Source organism: Cebus imitator, unplaced genomic scaffold, assembly GCF_001604975.1.
Source record: "Cebus imitator isolate Cc_AM_T3 unplaced genomic scaffold, Cebus_imitator-1.0 Scaffold80, whole genome shotgun sequence".
Taxonomy (NCBI): Eukaryota; Metazoa; Chordata; class Mammalia; order Primates; family Cebidae; genus Cebus; species Cebus imitator.
The window spans coordinates 582,278-595,052 of NW_016107395.1; the positions used below are offsets into that span (position 1 = coordinate 582,278).

Below are 12,775 nucleotides of genomic sequence, written 5' to 3' on the forward strand. Positions count from 1 at the left end.
AAAAAAAAAAAAAAAAGAGCCCACACAGCCAAAGCAATACTAAGAAAAAAGAACAAATCTGGAGTTATTACATTACCTGACTTCAAATTATACGAAACTATAGTTACCAAAACAGCACGGCACTGTTACAGAAATAGGCACTTAGACTGATGGAACAGAAAGAAAACCCAAAAATAAAGCCAAATACGTTTAGCCAACAATATAAATGTACTTAATAATAATGAACTGTATACTTAGAAATGACTGATTATACATTTTATATTTTATGTATTTTGCCACAATTAAACATTAACAAAAACTAAAAAATAAGAAAAGCAGGATGTTTGTGAAGAATTGGTAATAATGTGGAAATACATAAGGTGAAGAAAGAAAAAGCAGGATGAAAAAGCAAATGCAGAACAGAATCTCAACTCTGTTATAAAAATGGAAGACTAGAAATAAAGACTTGAAGGAATGTATTTTAGCACATTTTCACACTGCTATAAAGAAATACTTGAGACTGTAATTTATAAAGGAAAGAGGTTTAATTCACTCACAGTTCCGCATGGCTCAGGAGGCCTCAGGAAACTTACAATTGTGGCGGAAGGCAAAGGAAAAGCAGGCACTTTTTCACAGTGCAGAAAAAGAGAGTGAGCATGTGAAGGAGAAACTGTCAAACACTTATAAAACCATCAACTCTCATGAGAACTCACTCTTTACCACGAGAAGAGCATGGGGAAACGATCCCCATGATCCAGTCACCTCTCTCCCATGACATGTGGGGATTATAGGTCCTTCCCTCAACACATGGGGATTACAATTAAAGATAAGATTTGGGTGGGACACAAAGTCAAACCACATCAAGGAAATAGACCAAAGTATTGGCAGCAGGGGCACTATGGGTGTTTTTTATTATTTAAAAAATTTTTTTTTTTGGTTTCTAAATTTTTACAGAGGAGTTCTATCTCTTTTCCTTTTTGTTTCTTCCATCTTTCATTTTAGGTTCAGAGGGTACATGTGTGGGTTCGTTATACAGGTAAATTGCATGTCACGAGGATTTGGTGTACAGATTATCTCAACACCTAGGTAATAAGCACAGTACCAGACAGATAGTTTTAAAATTCTCACCCTCCTCCCAACCTCCACCTTCAAGTAGGCCCCAGTGTCTATTATTTCCTTATTTGTGTCCATGTGTACTCAATATTTAGCTCCCACTTATAAAATTACTGGTATTTGGTTTTCCTGCATTAATTTGCTTAGGTTTATGGCTTCTAGCTCCTTTTGTGTCACTGCAAAAGACACAATTTTATTCTTTTTTATGGCTGCATAGTATTCTATGGTATAATGTATCACACTTTCTTTATCCAGTCCATCATTCATGGGCATTTAGGTTGATTCCATGACTTTGTTACTGTGAATAGTGCTGCAATGAACATATGCATGTCTGTATCTTTATGGTAGAGCTGTATATATCCCCTGGGTATATATCAAGAAATGTGATTGCGGGGTTGAATTGTAACTCTGTTTTAAGTTCCTTGAGAGCTATCTGAACTGCTTTCCACAGTGGCTGAACTGGTTTACATTCCCATCTGCAGTGTAAAAGTGTTCTCTTTTCTCCACAACCTTATCAGCATCTTTTTTTTTCTTTTTAATAATAGCCATTCTGACTGGTGTGAGATGCTATCTTATTGTGGTTTTGATTTAACTTCTATTTATTTTACTGCAGGGGGAAAATAGGATGTTTAAAATGCGCCAAAAATTATTTTCTTTTATAGGTTTATCACTGCTAACCAACTGAATGTGATTAGGACTTTCATAAGATTTTAATTGAAACATTAAAATTTGCCTGGATGCCAAGATCTAGAAAGAGGAATTTCCTTTTTCAGAGAAATTTTAGTCCTCATCTATACATATGATTCCTCTGAGTAGCTCTTTAGTCTCTATCAGTTGTCAAACGACTAATCTCTCAGCCATATCCATAACTCTTTGGAAGGAGAAAAAGGCCCAGTTTGAAGATTCCATTAATCAACTGTGTTCAGTTTTGGGAGTGAGCACTGAAGTCTGCCCTAATAGATGTCAGTTAATCAGGAGGAAGATAAGGGGGAAAATACTTTTTCAATGAAAACAACAAAAAATTGTCTACCTGAGATATCTAATGGCGATTAAGGCTTTCCACCGAACAGGGCTAGCTAAGGAATCCAGGGGCTCATCTCTAATGAAGTCCTGTAACACAAGTAAGGAGGTGAAATGTGTCATGAAGGCTGAGGAAAGTTTCCAGATGCAGCTGCAACCTCATTGGACCATGGGTTGCCCTGGGTCAGAAACAAGGCAGGGATCTGTTACGTGGGACTGGTGAAGTCTATTCACTTTTTAAAAAGATATCCCTGAACTCTTGGTAATGGAATACTCAGGGCCTTTCTTATTCCCTCTCTGCACACTCACCAGCATGTAACCAATCAGCATCTCCTTGGAGGAAAACTTAAACTCCTGATCCTCAGCATCTTGGACAGCAATGGCAATCTCAGTGATACTTCTTGCAAAACTCATTTGCAGATCCATGTCCTAAAGCAAACAAAAGCATTCACCTTGCAAGTCAAGGTCTAAGGCACCACACTCAGGTCTATAAACATGTGACCTAGCTTTGAAATATGTTCCCAGACAGGAGTGAGAATCTTTGCTTCCTTTGCCATCTCTACTCCAGCCTAGGGTCTAAGTTGCAGGGAAAGTGAGAAACAAAGGCTAATTTCCTCCCCTACCACCCCCAATAGAACGGAGGTTCTCTAGAACAGTGGCTTTCAAACTTTTTTGACCATAATCAACAGTAAGAAACAGTTTACAATTCCACCTAGTACCTATATACCTCAAATATGTTTAATATATAACTGAAATAATAGTTATAATTGCTATATGTAAAGTATTCTGTAAGTAATTTCATTAAATAATTTTGCTGATTGTGACCTATTAAATTTATTTCATGGTCAACTGGTGATCAAAGTTTGAAAAACATTGCTTTAGTTTATAGCTCAACTTCTAATGTTCCTGGAACCAGAATATAGTTCCTTGTTCTGCCCTGAATTAGAATCATGGATTCTGATTTCAGAACTAGATTGTTACATGTTGTAAACCTTTCCACTGAAATCAAATTAAAAGGACATCTTTGCTTGGCACACTTCAGGGGAACTCTCTCTCTCTCTCCCTCTCTCTCTCATACCTTGTTCATCACAGACATGCCCAGAACCTAAAAAAAAAAATCAAAGGCAAAATTAGATACTCAAATAAGTAGCAGTCACAGATACACCCAACCCAACAAAAGGACCCATCCAATCAGCCTGAAGGACAATAGTAAAGCAGAAAGTGGAGCTTTGCCAAGGGGGGGTCTTGCCAAGGAGAGGGGGGATGTTCACTTCTTCCATTTTTAAAGTGAGATTTTTGTACATTAGCAGAGGCTTTCCCCCAGGTGAGTCATGAATAAGCTACAGAAGACAGCATGGAGACTTCGAGTTTTGGGTGTTCAGGCTTCACAATCAGTTTAAAAAGGCTCAACAGACTTTGGTAAGGAAAAAGGGTAAAGGCTCTTAGGAAAATGAGAAGTGAAAAATTATAAAATGAAAAGTCAAAGGGCAGCTTACTCTGGAACTGTGAGCACAGTGAGTTCTGCTATAACATTTGTGCTGAAAATGCAGATTTGTTCCAATGAGATCGACATACTGTATCAGAGAATACTTTTAGCATGTGTTCACATGTTGCATTCACATTTGCTTGTGTGCAGTTTCCTCTGAGAGGAAAGGTGCACAGTTGAACTGAGTAATGTAGGAATACTCAAAGTACACACATGCACACACCCCATGAATCTACAACCTACCTCAGTTTACTGTGTGTTATGAGCCTTTCCCATCCAAATCTGGTGTTATAACTTTCCATCAGATTTCAGGTAACCCTCCTTCCTTTTACCATTTCTTAAGAAGTCCCAGCTTTCACAACTGACTTCAGGGTTTCAAGGTAAAGTGCCATTTTTTGGGTAGCATTTCTGTATTAAATTTTTTTTTAAAGATTCATATTCATTGACAAATGATTTCATACGCAGAAAACCCTAAGGACTCCACAAAGAGGCTGCTGGAACTGATTAATGATTTCAATAAGGTTTCAAGATACAAAGTCAATGTACGAAAATCAGCAGCAGTTTCATCATTTTCATACACCAATAATGTCCAGGCTGAGACATAATCAAGAACATAATCCCATTTATAATAGTCACAAAGAAAATAAAATATGTAGGAATACAGTTTACCAAGGCCATGACCTTTACGAGGAGAACTACAAAACACTGCTGAAATAAATCAGAGATGGCACAAATAGATGGAAAAACATTCCATGCTCATGGATAGGAAGAATCAATATTGTTAAAATGATCATACTGCTCAAAGCAATTTACAGATTCAATGGTATTGCTAACAAATTACCAATGTCATTCTTCACAGAAGTAGGAAAAAAAACTATTACAAAATTCGAATGGAACCAGAAAAAAGCCTGACTAGTCACAGTAATACTAAGATGGAAGTATCATACTACCTGACTTCAAACTATACTATAAGGATACAGTAATCAAAACAGCATGGTACTGGTACAAAAACAGACACATAAATCAATAGAACAGAATAGAAAACTCAGAAATAAAGCCATACACCATAAGATCTTTGACAAGGCTGACACACACAGAAAAAGCAATAGGAAAAGGACTCCCTATTCAATAAATAAATGTTGCTGGGATAACTGGCTAGCCATATACAGAAGAATGAAATTAGATCCTTACTTTTCACTATATATCAAAATTAACCCAAGGTAGATTAAAGATTTAATTGACAAGTAGGACCTAATTAAAGAGCTTCTGCACAGCAAAAGAAAATATGAACAGAGTAAACAGACAACCTACAGAACGGGATAAAATATCCTCAAACTATGCATCTGACAAAGCTCTAATATCCAGAATCTATAAGAAACTTTAACAAATCAAGAAACAAAGAACAAACAACCCCATTAAAAAGTAGCAAAATACATGAACAGACACTTCTCAAAAGAGGACATATAAGTGTCCAACAAACATGAAAAAATGCACATCATTACTAACCATCAAAGAAATGCAAATTAAAACCACAATGAAATACTGTCTTACACTGGTCAGAATGGCAATTATAAAAATGTCAAAAAAACAACAGATGCTGGTGAGGCTGGGGAGAAAAGGGAATGTTTATACATGGTTGGTGGGAATATAAATTAGTTCAGGCACTGTGGAAAGCAGATAGGATATTTCTCAAAGAACTAAAAGCAGAGCTACCATTCCATCCAGCAATTGCACTACTGGGAATATACAAAAAAAAAAAAAAAAAAAAAAAAAAAAAAAAAAAAAAAAAAGGGGGCTGGGCACGGTGGCTCATGTCTGTAATCTCAGCACTTTGGGAGGCTAAGGTGGGTGGATCACAAGGTCAGGAGTTTGAGACCAGCCTGGCCAAAATGGTGAAATGCTGTCTCTATTAAAAACACAAAAATTAGCTGGGTGTGGTGGTGGGCATCTGTAATCCCAGATACTCTGGAGGCTGAGGCAGGAGAATTGCTTGAACCCAGGAGGTGAAGGTTGTAGTGAGCTGAGATTGCACCACTGCACTCCAGCCTGGGTGACAGAGCAAGACTCCATCTCGGAAAGAAAAAAAGGTTTTATTTTACCAAAAAGACACATGCACTCATATGTTCATTGCTGCATTATTCACAATAGCAAAGACATGGAATCAACCATGGAGGACTGGATAAAAATGTGGAAAAAAAATATATATCCCACATTTATATATAGATATGGTTGGGCTGTGTCCCCACCCAAATCTCATCTTGAATTCCCACATGTTGTGGGAGGGACTCATTGGGAGGTAATTGAATCATGGCAGTGGGTCTTTCCTGTGCTGTTCTCATGATAGTGAATACATCTCACAGGATCTGATGATTATATAAGGGGGAGTTTCCCTGCACAAGCTCTCTTGTCTGCCGCCATGTGAGACAGCTTTCACCTTCTGCCGTGATTGTGAGGCGTCCCCAGCCATGTGGAACAGTAAGTTCATTAAATTCATTAAACGCTTTTTTCTTTCCATTCTCAGGTATGTCTTTGTCAGCAGATTGAAAATGGACTTATACAGTAAATATAACACGGATTACTATGCAATCATAAAAAATAATAACATCACGTCTTTTGTAGAAACAGGGATGGAGCTGGAGGCCATAATACTAAGATAATTAATTCAGGAGCAGAAAACCAAATAAGTGTGAGCTAAATAAACATGGAAACAAGACACTGTGGACTATTAGAGGCAGACAAGGGTCAAAAAGCTAACTGCTGAGTACTATGCTCACCGCCAGGGTGCAATATGCCCATGCAGCAAACCTGCTCGTGTACCTCCTGTATCTAAAAGTTGAAAAAAATTTCTAAGGGGAATAATTTTGCTCAGATCTATGAAAAAAAATCTGTCCAGGAGGGGCTTCTAAACAAAAAACAGTGATGTCACTGGTGGAGTTTTTCTGAGTGTTGTGTCTCAACCTCATTTTCTCCTTATGTTTTTACCTATATTATCTTGTGCATATGTTGTGTTATGGCAAAACTGACTGTACCCTGAAAGTGTAATTGTTATCTTAGTCATCCTTATTTTTCTTCCTCTTCTATTTATTCTTAGAGACAAGGTCTTTCTCTGTCACCCAGGCTAGAGTTCACTGAGACTACTGGTAAGTAATATCCCACCTGGCCAATTATTATATATATACATATTTTTTTAGAGATGAGGTCTTGATACTTTGCTCAGGCTGGTTTCAGACTCCTGGCTTCAAGTGGTCCTCCAACTTTGGCCTCACAAAGTGCTGAGATTACAGGCGTAAAAAAATAATTTCTTGTAGAGATGAGGTCTCACTATGTTGCCCGGCTGGTTTCCAACTCCTGGCCTCAAGAGATCTTACCACCTTGGACTCTCAAAATGGTGGGATTATAGACACGAGCCACCATGCTTGGCCTCTCCCTCTTGCATTTTCCTCAGTGATCGACTATAAATTAATGTAATATAAAACATCTTTTATTATGTTTTCTATTCTATTCTAATCATTGCTTATCAGATTTTGAGGGCATCAGAATCAGCTCTTGAATATGCTGAAAATACAAATTTAGTGATTCATCTCTGAAGACTGTGATTCATTAGGCATCTCTATTTTTAACGAGCTCTCCAGGCAATTCTTACGTAACTAAGGTGTGAGAATCACTGCCCTACACCCTTCCACTAGCAGATATCGATGACTACAATTTCATGAGTCCTTATGAGTCTATTCTAATCACATATACATATGAATAAATGTGAAGAGCACTTATGCATCAGCATGTGGTTTCTGGAAGCACAGAACAGAAGCTAAAGGAGTCCTTAACATCAAGGTGCTGACAATCTAACAGGAGAAGCAGATGTGCACATAATCAATGAAAGCCTCCCACATCCATCTATAAATAAGAATCATTCATGAGCCTTTTAAGCATACAGATTTCCAGAGTTTTCCCAAGACCTACTGAACTAACTTCTCTAGAAAACAACTCTAGGAAGCTATATTTTAAACTTGATTCTTATGTGATTCTTAGGTGGCTAGCCTGGTATTTATCAGCAAAATGGATGAATTCACAATACGTATAAAGCAATTTATTAAAGATACAAATAAAGTGCTATGTAAGACAGAATGATCAGATGAATTCCAATTCGGTTTGGTGGCTCTGAAGGTAGAACGTTTTTGGTATGTTTTAGAAGCATCAAGGAGGGTCGGGGTGGCTGTGATGAATGTGAAGGGGAAAACGGTGCAATATAGGTGAACTGAATAGCTTGATGACTGATATATTTTATTCACTTAAAAGTATGTATATGGCACTTACTATTTGTCAGATACTGTTCAAGGTAGTTTGTAAGTCTTATATAAAAAGTTAAACAACTACCATTGGGTAACACTTCTGACACTACTACAGAGAAGTAATAAGCCAGGTGTCCTATAATAGTAGAGGAGTAACTGTTCTACGTTCAAATGAGGGTGAGATCACTATGGATATGATTGACCTAGGACAATTGCTGCGTCACAGCAGTGGTAGGACATGAACTGCTCAGGACCTTAGGAAAGAAAATAGATTACCTGAGCCTATTTTATAATTGATTTTTCTGTTCCCATATGTTCTCATTTCCCAGACATACCGATCATATCTATCTTTCTTTTGGACTGTATCATTTGAGCCTGAAGGATGCAGCCATCCATGCTGCTACACAGCAATCCACGATACATTTATTGTATTCTGTTTTCATGCTGCTGATGAAAACATACCCAAGACTGGGATTTTATTCTTTTTTATGGTTGCATAGTAATCCATGATACGTTTACTATGTTAGTCTGTTTTCACGTTGCTGATAAATATATGCCCAAGACTGGGAAGAAAAAAGCTTCTCAGGGGCTGAACCCCTGCAAGTTTTAGCCTATAAATGGAGGCAGCCCTGCAATGGGTGTTACCTGAGAGCACTGGCCATAAAGAAACAGGACTTGGGATACAATGTCTTGATTAAGTCTGGTGAGAAGTTGCTTCTTGGGAGCATGGAGGGCCACAGCTCCGTAGATGACCATGACATCTGTCTTGGTCAGGCTCTTTTTCCCAGAAATAAGGCTCTGAAGACCAGGAAAGGGAGACATGAAAAATGTGAATGAAGGAGTTTTATTTTCTCTCATGTTTTTTTCCCTAATCCCATGGACCACTCACTACAGGGGATAAGAAACCGGACTGGGATGATTCAAATAAGTCTAAAATGAATACACTCTTGCCTGTCTAAATGTAAACAGCCAGGATAGTACTATGGAACTATCAGGCCTTCAGAGAGGTAACTAGGAGAGGCTTTTGTTAATTATTTAAGTATCAGACCCCTTTCCTTCAGAGGAAGCAGAGTATACATGAGAGGTGCTGTTCACGAGGGCTGAGCAGTTGGTAGCACGACAAACCTAGGCACATGGAGAGCGCATTTAGGATCTTCCAGATCAGTTATAGGGTCAGAGAAAATAAATAGACTTTTCACATAGCTGATCATCCTATAAAGCCTGGGCTTGGACAGTTCTGACCTGGAATAAGGACCTGGGGACAGGAGTAAGTATAACATAGAGAAAGGATATTCCCTGAAGAAATCAGTGTTTTCTGGCCTTGCAATACTGGGAACTTTGAAAAAGATTATCTTCTTACCTTGCATCGATTCATGAAAAAGTTTTCCTGATTTTGGAATGTTTTAAGAACTTTTAAAACAATATCCAAATGGTTCTCAGCACAGTATCCTAAAATAGATGTTATTCCCTAAAATCAGAAAAGGTATGACATTTTGAGTTTAACCATTTATTTACTCAACAAATATTTACCGAGTACCTATTATGTGCCAGGTACCCTTTTAGGTGCTGGGGGTACAGTAGTTTGCAAAACATACCAAAGTCCTTGTCTTTGTGAAGTATACAACCAGGAGAACTGACAGGGAAGCAACAGGAAAGTGACATGAGTAAACACATCAATTCAGTAAACAGGTAAATATATAGTATGCCAGATGGTGGTAAGTGCTATGAGGATAAGTAAAGCAGCAATAGTGGGGGAAGTTTGCATTTTTTTAACAAGATAGTCAGAGATGGTCTCATAGACAAGGTGACAATGAGCAGAGCCCTGAAATGAGTGAAGTAGTGAGCCATTAGACTATCTGGAAAGGAGAATTTTAATCAGAGAGAAGGTAAGTGCAAAGCTCCCGAAGTCCACTGAGAAGGCTGAGTGAAGTCAGGGAGGAGAGCCGTGCAAAATGAGTGAGATAGGAGGTGGAGAGTTCATCATAGTAGGGCCTTTTAGGCCATCTCCAAGATTTTGGATTTGTAATCTAAGATTGCTGGGAAACTTAGGTTATTTTCAGCTTGAATTGACTGATGCTTTTAAAGTTATCATTCTGTTCCTGAAACTTTATTGTAACTTAAGTGGTTAAATTTCTGAAAGCTGGCAGCTCTTGTTTCATACGCTGAGGTTATATATTCCCCCTGTCCCTACCTCTCTTGTCCAAAGCTGATTTCACCACCGTTCCTTCATGGCAATTTGTTCCTGAATCCTGTTATATGTCATTTAGTTGTGTAACTCTACTAGAACCATCATGAAAACCCATAGACTAGACCAATCTTGTAGAGCCTGGATAATAATTGTTCTAGTGTAAAGCTAGAATTGGAGCTCTAGCATCACATCATGGAAAACATTTTGCTTAGGAGATTGAAAACCAAATAGGCTCAGTGGGATATGAAAGTCATGTGTTTGCATTTTATTTATCCAGAGGTCATTTACTAAGTGACTTGAGTGTACAAGACATATTCAAGGACTTAACAGTTAAGTAAAAAAGGTATTTGAGAAGCTCAATTGGACATCATGATTTATTTTTTAAAGTTTGTGAAACCGTCAAACCTTAAATAAAAGTCTTATTATACGCTTATATCTAAAATCAACTTACTTTGTTTCCTAACCTATACCAGAGCTAAGATGGAAAAAATGATAATGGAGATGGTGCCAACAGCAACAAATAATAATATCTAACAAGAAAAAGGGAATGATAGTAATATAAAATAAGTTTCAAAAGTTCAGTAAAGTTTAGTGGTTTCTAGCCATTTAATGTGGGAGAAATATCACAGAATTTCTGTGGAGAACGTATAACACACTATACTTTTTTTTTTTTTAATACTGGTAGTCTTTATTAACCTGGGAAGTATTTTTTGTTGGTTTATTTAAAAAATACACATCTTCAGCTGGGTGCAGTGGCTCATTCCTGTAATCCCAGCACTTTGGGAGGCTGAGGTGGGTGGATCACCTGAGGTCAGGAGTTTGAGACCAGCTTGACCAACATACCGAAACCCCATCTCTAACTAAAAATACAAAAATTAGCCAGGTGTGGTGGCAGACACCTGTAGTTCCAGCTACTTGGGAGGCTGAGACGGGAGAATTGCTTGAACCCAGAAAGCGGAGGTTGTAGTAAGCCGAGATCGTGCTACTGCATTCCAGCCTGGGTGACAGAGCGAGGCACACTCCCAAACAAAAAAAAAAAAAAAAAAAAGGAAAAATGACTCTGTCTTAACAAGAACAACAACAACAAAATACACATCTTCTCCTTCCTCCACATTTACGTATGCTGTATAGCCACGGGCTACGGTAGGAAGGAGGTAGAGCTTTGCAGCACTTCAGGTTATCCTTACATTCTCTCTAGATTAGTCTATAGGTAAATTTTGGCTTGTAAATTCAACAATTTTGATGCTCATAATCATGCTCTAAGTCAAGCCAAGCTCAAAATATATCAAAGATACTCTGGTTAGGTAAGAATTATTGAAATTAATTTTCAAGATTTTTACAAACTTGGTTAAAAATGCAGTATTGATTTTTAAACAGAAAAGCCCCACTTTTCTGAAAATTTCTGTTGGGCTATTCTGAGTATATTAATTGATAATTCTGGTTAAGTAAAACATTATTATAAAAGTAGTCAGAGGTTTTGAGGGTAGGATTAGTTGTTATCATCCTAAGAGGAAATTGAGAGCAAGGGATCCCACCTGTCTTTGATCCCCTAGTTGGTTGGGAGCAGTCAGAAACTCCTTAATTTGTGAGTTTACAAAGTCTGAATCTTGGCAGCATGCTAAGGTGGTTCCCAAGGCTTTCCAGAGGAATTTCTGGAAAACAAAAGACAAGCAACAGGATTTTAAAGGTTGGAAAGCAAGGCTCTGATGAAAGTGGAAAGAGTTAAAATAATCATCTGAAGGAAAAAAATTGGGATGACTTAACAATTTTCAATAACCATGTATCTCAAGGATTCTCTCTTCTTGAGAGTGTTTCCGTCCCCTCCTCCACTCTGCCCTCCATCTGTGCCCTCCTGTACTCTTCTCTACCTTGTGTCCTGCCACTATTATTTTTTATTTTCTTGCTTGTCTCCATGCTCAGGATTGGGGTTCATTGTAGCAGAGGGTCTTATTCATTATTTCCACTGTATAGTTCCTGGTTGTTAATTGTGCTCAATAAATGCTCATTGAATAAACATGCTCAATGAAAAGAGGAGGGTTTTTTCACTGTTGTTGATGTTGTTTTTAGAGGGAGTCTCGCCCTGTTTGCCCAGGCTGGAGTGCAGTGGTGCAGTCTTGGCTCACTGCAACCTCTGCTTCCTGGGTTCAAATGATTCTCATGGCTCAGCCTCCTGAGTAGCTGGGATTACAGGTGTAAGCCACCATGCCTAGCTAATTTTCGTATTTTTAGTAGAGACGGGGTTGTTGGCCAGGCTGATCTCAAACTCCTGGCTTCAAATGAGCTGCCCGCTTCAGCCTCCCAAAATGCTAGGATTACAAGCACAAGCCACTGCACCCAGCTAGTTATTTTGAAGATGGCTTTAATTTGTTTTACAAGGTTCAAATCATTCCTAGCTACATAGTATAAGATTGGCATTTCTTTATTTAGAATCTCCATATTGTCACACACAAGAGACAAAACTGGCTAGCTGGTGGTCTGCTTCAAGGACTGCACAGCTGGCAGGACTGTTCCTAATGAGTGGTCATTATTGACCAGAGGGCAATCTGTGGAGCAGGAGGAAAGGAAAGTCTAATAGAAACAAAGTTAAATTAGCACATTCAGGAGAAATGTGCAGATGAGTCAGACTTAAAATGAGAGGGGGGTATAAGGTGGTTAGAAAGAGGTGGAGCAGTTGCTGTTCTCTCAGCTCCCAGAGTAACA

The 12,775-nt window shown here is 38.3% G+C and overlaps 1 protein-coding gene across 1 annotated transcript in view; it reads right to left on the reverse strand.

The window, feature by feature from the left end:
- MROH2B (maestro heat like repeat family member 2B) overlaps positions 1–12,775 on the reverse strand; it is a 70,407-nt gene that overhangs the window by 27,610 nt on the left and 30,022 nt on the right. The window contains exons 19-24 of the mRNA XM_037740170.1: positions 11,611–11,727; positions 9,248–9,355; positions 8,533–8,685; positions 3,191–3,217; positions 2,422–2,541; positions 2,123–2,202 (exon numbers count right to left, since the gene is read on the reverse strand). Of these exons, the coding sequence (XP_037596098.1) occupies positions 2,123–2,202; positions 2,422–2,541; positions 3,191–3,217; positions 8,533–8,685; positions 9,248–9,355; positions 11,611–11,727 (605 nt within the window). The remainder of the gene's footprint in view (positions 1–2,122; positions 2,203–2,421; positions 2,542–3,190; positions 3,218–8,532; positions 8,686–9,247; positions 9,356–11,610; positions 11,728–12,775) is intronic.